The sequence below is a fragment of the Oncorhynchus mykiss genome, chromosome 29 (genome assembly GCF_057628025.1).
Source record: "Oncorhynchus mykiss isolate SJ-2025 chromosome 29, ASM5762802v1, whole genome shotgun sequence".
NCBI lineage: Eukaryota > Metazoa > Chordata > Actinopteri > Salmoniformes > Salmonidae > Oncorhynchus > Oncorhynchus mykiss.
The window spans coordinates 48014756-48024043 of record NC_143050.1 but is presented as its reverse complement, the minus strand read 5'-3'; the positions used below and the strand labels follow the sequence as shown (position 1 = coordinate 48024043).

Sequence of the window (9288 nt, the reverse complement as noted above, 5' to 3'; positions counted from 1 at the left end):
GCAGTTCCTTGTCCTCCTCTTTCCACTGTGAAAGTACCGCACCATCTCCGGTGTCCGAGGCGTCCACCTCTACCACAAAGGGACGAGTAGTATCAGGATGAATGAGCATGGGTCCGGAGGTGAAACGTCCCTTGAGCTCTATGAATGCCCTGTCAGTCTCGGGATTCCTGCAAAAACCTGCTTGAGTGAGTTGGGACAGGGAAGGGTTTTTGGAGAAGATCAGGATGTCGTCGAGGTAAACAAAGACGAACCGATCCAACAAATCCCTAAGAGTGTCATTGATCAATGCTTGAAAGGCATAAGTTATTTTCAACCATTAACTGGGGCCTTGTTGAGGCCTTCTCTAAGTTAGTAATTGCTGATTGACAATAAAGTATTATTTAGATGTATGGAAAATATATGGTATGCATTTCCTATGTAGAGAAGGTTCTCTCTGGTAGTTGTTCAATATGACTTCAACTTTTACAGGGTACTCTTGTAAAATAAATGTTTAATCTCAGTGTGACTCTTAAACCCTGTTTAAAGATAAGTTCAATAAAAAAAAAACATCAACACAAACACAGGATATGGGGTACACATGGTATCACATCATGACATACTTGGCCCTACTGCACCTGCATTCCAGCACCATTCCAGCATCTGGAATTGACTCAACATGTTTGAGGTGGGTGATCAATACATGTGGGGGAAGAGGTGTCTGTCGGATGTATGATTCTGATATGTACAGGTAAGTTCATTGCGTGTGGGGGGCATCCATGTTTGTGTCCGTACTCTGAAGTGCGTTTGAATATGAATGAGCAGCAGTGTTGTGATACTTAATGATAATTTTTCACTGTCTTCAACCCTCAAGAACCAGGGTGAGTCTGGGTCACCCTTTTACTGGGCAAACACAACTTGTATATCATCATAGACAGGAAACGTTAATCTTTTAACCTTTGAATAAAACAATGCATTTTTTATAGTGAGCAAGAGTTGGGCTTTTTCCTATTCTATGATGATTCAAATTTTTGGTTGCACCTCAAGTGCCCTCTGTTTTTTTGTTGTCAAATAATACCTTTGTTTTTAAATGTACAACTTAATTATTAAAAGCATTAAATTGTGATGTTTTCCACTTATTTACACAACCTACTCCACACTTGCAAAGTGAAAGTTTATAGACATTTTCTGAAATGAAGTAGTAAACAGAAGAAAAGCAGAATTGAGTCCAATTATAATTTAATAATTTAATGGTCTATGGTTCAACCCATTTCTGAAGGTCTGATGAATAATTAATATTGTTCCTCCTCTTCCTTGTGGCAGGCGCAGCAGCACACTGCCCTCCAAAGCCTGCAAAATAATCACCGGACTGCCCCTTTCCTAGCTCTGCATGGAACATCCAGTGTCACGTCCTTGGTGACGTGTGGGGTGACATCCGGGATGACCACAGCAACATCCTCTGGAAAGGGAAAAAAGAGGATCAGGATGTAAACAAATGCAAACCGTAGCTTCTTAACACTGGCCAGTTGAAAGGTTCTGCTAAGATGTCATGACAAACGGCACCTGTCAGAGTGCTCTCTAAGTGTTACTCACCTGCTTGGATGTCAGCTGGCAGAGTGGCGGAGACGGCCATCGTGAGAGTCCTTTCTTCAGGTGTGACGTCCACAACCTCCAAGAGGGAAGAGATGGGCTCTGCCTCTGTATTAGGGGTTATGTCCACAACATTCAGGTGGGAAGAAGCCGGATCTGCCTCTGTATTAGAGGCGATGTCCACAACATTCAGGTGGGAAGAAGCCGGATCTGCCTCTGTGTTACTGGTGATGTCCACAAAATCCAGGTGGGAAGAAGCCTGATCTGCCTCTGTGTTACTGGTGATGTCCACAACCTCCAGGCTAGAAGATGCCGGGTCTGCCTCTGTGTTAGTGGTGATGTCCTCAACCTCCAGGTGGGAAGATGCCGGGTCTGCCTCTGTCTTACGGGTGATGTCCACAACCTCCAGGTGGAAAGAAGCCTGATCTGCCTCTGTGTTAGGGGTGATGTCTACAACCTCGAGGTGGGAAGAAGCCGGGTCTGTGTTATGGGTGACAACAACATTCCTGATGAGCTCTACTACTACAAGGAACAAAGTGGTCATCAGAACATGCATCTGTCAGAGTGCTCTCTATCAGTGCTACTCACCTGCTTGGATGTCAGCTGGTAGTGTGGTTGAAACGGCCACCCCGAGGACAGGGGGGACTGGTAGGGTGGCTGCAGGGGGCTGGAAGCAGCTCTGCACCTCGTCCGCCACAAAGGCACAGACAGAGCTCATATAAAAAGGGCTCTGGAGGTCATCCGTTCAGAAAGACTGACTGATTCTCCTGAGGATCGACCGCACAGAGTCAAAAGCAGAAGCCCGGGAGAAAGGGATGTGAGGGGAAGGGTCCTTTAATATGCAGGAGAGCTTCTCCACTACGGCCGCCACCATGCCCACGGCCATCCCACTTATTAGGATTGGGTGCTCTGAATGGCCTTCCTCTGGCTGAAGCCACAGGGACAGGAGGAGCATGGGCACCATCTCCACCACCACCTGAGATGGGCTGAGCAGGTTGCTACTGGGCTCATTGGACTGCTCGCCCAGAATGCTCCTCACAGCTCTCTCCACGATGCTGTGGAACTTAGGATCGCTGAAATCAACAAAAAGGAGAAGACAACGCTAAACGATGTGCAATGTGCTCACAGAGAACACTGTCTTAGTCTGTTTCTGCGTAGTTCCAGATGTGTAGATAAATGGATCAAGTCATATGCAGGGCAGTACATGGAACTCACATGTCAGCTGGCGAGGTGGGGTGCATGGAGCGGCGGAGCTTGCAGAAAGCCTCGTGCTCTATGTCCATCATTTTTAGGCAAGTGTTTACTTCCCAGGCCTGCAGTATGAAACAGGAAGTCCCATTAGTGTAATTTCACAACAGATCTATTCTGCTGTGCTAACTCGTTGTTGAAAGGCTAGTAAAGAGCTCACTAACTTGTAGTATGTCTCTAACTCTCATTCTCTTACCAGCCGAGCAAGGTCGTTTCCCTCCTCCAGGGTTTCCTTCCACACCCTTCAAATAAAACACAGAGCAGTTCAACTTTCCTGGCTTCTGATTTTTCTGTTGTTTATTTTATCCACACCTCCTGGAGTGCTGCTGGTGGCAGGGAATGGCAGTAAAGGTGAGTGCTGACGTGGTACTCACCTCTCCCTAAGGGATTTTTTGCCCTGAGACACCAGCCAGTTGCTCATGTGCTCCGTGGTGGGGGGACCTGGCCTTAACTCTGGAGCAGCAGATAGTGGACCATGAGCTTCTTCTGCAAGATGAGGTAAGGTGTGAGGCCGTGCCACGAAATACCATATCATGTGCTTTCAGAAGGGCCTCTCGCAAAATTTCACAACTGCTCATGCCTCACAATTTGCAAGTGATATTAAGAACTCTTATGACCACCTTCTCTAAACTGTCTTGAAATACAACTCTCTTTCTGTTGTTTATGTTTTTGTGGGATGAATCTGTTTAACCTGTTTATTGTAATATGTTTCCTCCCAGCAGGCCTGCAGAGTCTGAAAATAAAGACTGCTTCTACAGAATTCCTTTGAAGATCATGAAAATAATGATGCTTTGTTATGCACATTATGCACAGGCATTTACAGTATGCTAAAATTAATTTCTCCTAAGATTACCTTTGTGGGACCATAAGTGAACTCCGGAATGCACCAAACCCTATCCATGGTAAGATGAGGAAGAAATGCAGCGCTATAGATATACGGGATGCTCTAGAGATAACAGGAATGACTTAAAGTCGCGAATGATCAATGACTGTGGAGTCGTCCAATATGCTGCACTTAGAATGGAGTTGTAGGCGATGTTTGGGGCAAAATAGAATGTTTACATTCTATTGCCATGGAGAAATAGAATGTGTAGAACCTGTATAAATGGGTATACTTCTTTGTCTTTATTTCGTGAAAGATTCAACTCTTTATTATGTCATAATGTGTATATGAGGATGTAGGAGCCCATCCCGATTCATGACGCGATTATCATGTTGTTTAGACCAGCTAATCCAACCTTGGTTTACAAGTTAAATACATTGTTTATATATGCCTATGTAGCGTGGTTCGTTCTGCATTGTGTACTTTTAATTAGGACGTTGCCACAACTGGAGGTCTGCTCGTTTAATTATTTTTTATTTGCCCTGCACACGAAGAGACAACACACATTATGTTAACCCTTGGCGCAGTCCTAGCTCTCAGGCACCTGCGCAAGCACATGGACACACACACAAACACTGTACCAAGTACTCACAAGTTACAATAGATACCCTAGTTAGCGAGCTTTGTGAACCTTGTTAACATACATCTTTATATTATCCACATTGTAACAAATTTATGATAGCATAACAGTACGTTGTGTAACATTACCACGGTTTTATATTGAACAATTTCGGAGCCAAGGACAACATACCTTGCAAGACGAAGGTCAGGCAAAAGAGAACAATAAGGGGGTATGGAAATACAGATAACCCGCGATGGACCAAACCAAAATATACAATCACATGTATGTACAATATTGATATGAAAAAGTGTTTTTACACCAAAGAAAAACATTAGCTATGCAGCTGTAATTCAATAAAAAAAATACACTGAATTATTATTATTATCAAATTATTAACATCCCCTCTTGACCTGGCCTATTTGAATTGGTCCTTGTGTGCAACTTGGTGCATAATCTAGGGGAACAACATCACACTGCTACACCTATACAAATCTATCGACCACATCCATTTAAAGCAATGATTGTCAATTGAAAATGTGGTTGTTGTGTTCTCCTGTTATCCTCTTAAGCACATTATTACAATATTTCCAAGCTCTGAATTGACACAAGGAACACCTTTGCAAAGATATTCGGTTAAAAATAAGAGTATGAATGACAATAAACGTATGATTTGGATTGTATGCATAATAGTGTAGTAAATAGTATCGCTCAGCGCGGGAACTTTTGGTGTTGGAAAGTGTTCGTTATAAGTCTCCATGACACGTATCACTTCGTTGTCTTGTTGGTAATAGTAAAAATGCATGACAGTCCGCACTGTAATGGTCTAACAGGTGTTTTTCATTTTGCTTCTCACATTAAACAGACATTTGAGAACGGAATTGCTTACAGTTGTACCTACGACCTCAACACCCAATCTACTTACGCACAAATACTCACATTCAGACTCATACATACAGCTGTCCTTCTCTCCCCTTACATTCTTTGGTGTCTATTTTTTTACATTTGTCAGAGAAAATTACCATTTTGTGTATATTGCACCTTGCACTGACTTTACTGAACTCTGGAGAAAACGAACATTGCTGCTGGGTGAGGACATCTGACAATGTGCTCTCCCGACCATTAGACATTTTGTCTGCAGGAACTAGCTCTTTTTCACTCGGTCCACTCGTCCAAGTGCCGATGTATTTGTGGCATGATGTGAACAGTACGAATTTGTGTCACTACCAAGGTCTAATGGTTTTAAATGACTGTTTTGTATTGTCTGGAAACTCACTTGTAGAATTCACTTGCGGTAGGTCTCTTGTGGAATTTCTTTCCTTCTTAAAGCGTTTGAGCCAATAGGTTGTGTTGAGACAAGGTAGGGATGGTTTACAGAAGATATCCCTATTTGGTAAAAGACCAAGTCTCAAATAAGCAAAGAGAAACAACAGTCCATTGTTACCTAAGACATGAAGGTCAGTCAATAAGGAACATTTCAAGAACTTTGAAAGATTCTTCTAGTGCAGTCGCAAAAACCATGAAGCGTTATGATGAATCTGGCTCTCATGAGGAAGACCCCAGAGTAACGTCTGCTGCAGAGGATAAGTTTAGTAGAGTTAACTGCACCTCAGATTGGAGCCCAAATAAATGCTTCACAGAGTTCAAGAAACACACAACTCAACATGCACTGTTCAGAGGAGAATGCGTGAATCAGGCCTTCATAGTCGAATTGCTCCATTGAAACCACAACTAAAGGACAGACACCAAAAATAAGAAGAGACTTGCTTGGGCCAAGAAACACGAGCAATGGACCTTAGACTGGTGGAATTCTGTACTTTGGTGTGATGAGTCCAAATTTGCAATTGTTGCCTTTCAATGTGTGTGTAAAGAATCCAGGGTGTTTAGTTGTGTCACGACTTCCGCCGAAGTTGGTGCCTCTCCTTGTTCCGGCGGCGTTCGGCGGTTGCTTTCTAGCTGCCACCGATCTACGTTTATTGTTCCATTTGTTTTGTCTTGATTGTACACACCTGGTTCCATTACGTTATAATGATTTCCCTATTTAACCCTCTGGTTCCCATGATGTTTTGTGCGTGATTGTTCCTTGTTGAGTGTTAGTCTTCTGTGTCATTGTGTGTTTTTCCCCGCGTGGAATTTATGATTGTTTATTTTTCGAGTAAACTACATTATTTTACTCAGTTCTGTGTCCTGAGCCTGACTCCGTGCTCACCTCTGCACACTGACACTTGACAGAATCACGCACCAAAAATATGGAATCAGCAGGTGCACTCAGTCCTCCTGTACCAGTAGAAGAACGCGTCCAGCAGCACGCGACTATGCTCCAACATCTTGGCACAGCCATGGATCGCGTGCTGCTCACCATGGAACGATGGGAGAGAGGGGGTTTTCCCACACCTCCATCAACTTCACCCCAACCAACACCACAACCCACACCACTGTCCACCCCTCCGTCACCTGGACTTCAGGATCCTGGCTGCCAGCGTGGGATGGAATGAGAGGGCCCTGATCGACCATTACCGGTGTAGTCTATGTGGGGACATTCGTCGGGAGCTGGCCAGCAGGGACACCACCCTTACCCTCGACCAGCTGGATAACCTGTTGGCCACCCGCGGACGTCCGGATCGGGGTCCGTCCATTCCATCCCCCAGTACCTCCGATCCTACACTGTACTTTTGGTAATACTTTGTGAGTAGGCAACAAATACAATCATCTTAAATTGACATGTTGAATTTCTTTGCCATAGTAAATTGTATATTGCTCAAATTTCCCTAATGCGGACAGTGTGTGTTACTACCTCACACAAGCTTGCATTTTCACCCTATAAATCTAAGTGGAATTACACAAAATGTTAACCTCAGATTGGTGATGTTAGTCTAAAAGTTTATAGACATCACGATGACAAGATCGGTCGACATCACCGGTCTTCTAGCCATCGCCGATCCACCTTTCATTTTCCATTTGTTTTGTCTTGTTTTCCCACACACCTGGTTTACATTCCCTCATTACTAGACCGGGTCTGGCTCTCGACCCAAAACCTGCCCCTCCGCCTGCCCTGCCGAAAGCTGGGTCCGCGGTTTGTGGGGCCGTTTAATGTCCTGAGGAGACTGAACGAGGTGTGTTACAGGTTACAGCTCCCACCCGATTACCGTATTGACCCCTCAATCATGTGTGTCACTTCAGGCTGGTGGTGGCTGGTCAGCTCCCCGAGGTCGGTGTCGGTGCGCTGCTGGAGCCCCGCGTCAAGGGAGGGGGGGGGGGGGGGGGGGTACTGTCACGACTTCCCCCGAAGTCGGTTCCTCTCCTTGTTCAGGCATCGTTCGGCGGTAGACTTCACCGGTCTTCTAGCAATCGCCGATCCACCTTTCATTTTCCATTTGTTTTGTCTTGTTTTCCCACACACCTGGTTTACATTTCCTCATTGCTTGACGTGTATATAACCCTCTGTTCCCCCCATGTCTCTGTGTGGAATTGTTTGTTGTAAAGTGTATGTGCACTTCAGACTGGTTTGCGATGGGTTATTTCAACCCTTATTTTGTTGTTCTGGGTGCTGTTGGTTTTCTCCTCATTAAACTGCTCCGGTTATAAACCAGTTCTGCTCTCCTACGCCTGACTTCCCTGCAGCCCATTACGCACCTCCTAAAAGATCAATATCTTAGGTCTTGTACCATTGATTTTTCCAAGCGCTGGGATGCGCAGAAATTAGAACGTGGAGTTAATGAAATGCCCAGGAAATGGCACAGAAAATTTGGGGCGGTCTCTCTATAAAAGTCAATGGCCACACACCAATACATGGATTTGGCAGTCAAACTATTACTTAAATAGCAGTCAACTGTTGTCACTGTTGTTATTCTATAGAGGGTGGTGATTTGTTTAGGTTAACTAACAAAAAAAGTGGTCTGGTCCCTTTTCCATGATTTCTCCCGAAATCATCATCCAACATTCCAATATAAGCCTTCAAGTACTCATCTAAACCAACTTCTTCAGGGCCAGCCAGGCCCCGTCGCCCCCCAGGCGCCCTGAAACCCAACCCCCATAAGAAGAAGCCCAAATATGACCTGCCCTTGCCCAGTATACATACAAGGTCAGGGGAAAACACTGGTTTTTCGTCTTGTAGTTCAACTTGTTTTATACACAGTTTCAAGGGTTAATTCATCCCAATTACAACATTTCTTAAGTTGCATTTACATTTAATTTCAAATCCAATGGATCCAAAGTGTACATTAGTATTTCTTGGTTCATAACATATTTTTTGGCCCCTTTCAGATCACAGCCATGCCAACAGTGGGCGTCAGGCTTGTAAGAGACATGAATGAAATGTGAGATTCTGTAACGGTTTTCTTCTATCTCCTCCTCTGATGAAGAGGTAGAACAAGGATCGGACCAAAATGCAGCGTGTAGATTGCGATCCATGTTTTAATAAACAAACGTAAAACACGAATCAATACAAACACTACAAAATAAAGAACGTAACGAAAACCTAAACAGCCCTATCTGGTGAAAACACATAGACAGGAACAATCACCCACAAACACACAGTGAAACCCAGGCTACCTAAATATGGTTCCCAATCAGAGACAATGACGAACACCTGCCTCTGATTGAGAACCATATCAGGCCGGACATAGAACTGGACAAACTAGACATGTAACATAGAATGCCCACTCAGATCACACCCTGACCAACCAAAACATAGAAATATACAAAGTAAACTATGGTCAGGGTGTGACAGTACCCCCCCCCCCCCCCCCCCCCCCAAGGTGTGGACTCCGGCCGCAAAACCTGAACCTATAGGGGAGGGTCTGGGTGGGCATCTGTCCGCGGTGGCGGCTCTGGCGCTGGACGTGGACCCCACTCCATAATAGTCTTAGTCCACCTCCTTAGCGTCCCTAGATAGGTTACCCTCCTTAATGACTGCTCGGGACAGAGGGGCAGCTCGGGACAGAGGGACAGCTCGGGACAGAAGGGCAGCTCGGGACAGAGGTAGCTCAGCGCTGAGAGGAAGCTCAGCACTGAGAGGAAGCCCAGGCAGGTA

At 44.9% G+C, this 9288-nt stretch overlaps 1 protein-coding gene across 1 annotated transcript; it reads right to left on the bottom strand.

Moving 5' to 3' along the window:
- Positions 1 to 506: 506 nt before the first annotated feature.
- Positions 507 to 3300, bottom strand: LOC149970638 (uncharacterized). The gene is made up of 5 exons (XM_090227349.1): positions 3011 to 3300; positions 2782 to 2879; positions 2155 to 2639; positions 1570 to 2046; positions 507 to 1435 (listed from the first exon to the last, which is right to left on the bottom strand). Exons 3-5 carry the CDS (start codon positions 2282 to 2284, stop codon positions 1338 to 1340), a joined length of 705 nt encoding a protein of 234 aa, XP_090083475.1. The 5' UTR covers positions 2285 to 2639; positions 2782 to 2879; positions 3011 to 3300; the 3' UTR covers positions 507 to 1337.
- Between the last annotated feature and the right edge of the window lie 5988 nt (positions 3301 to 9288).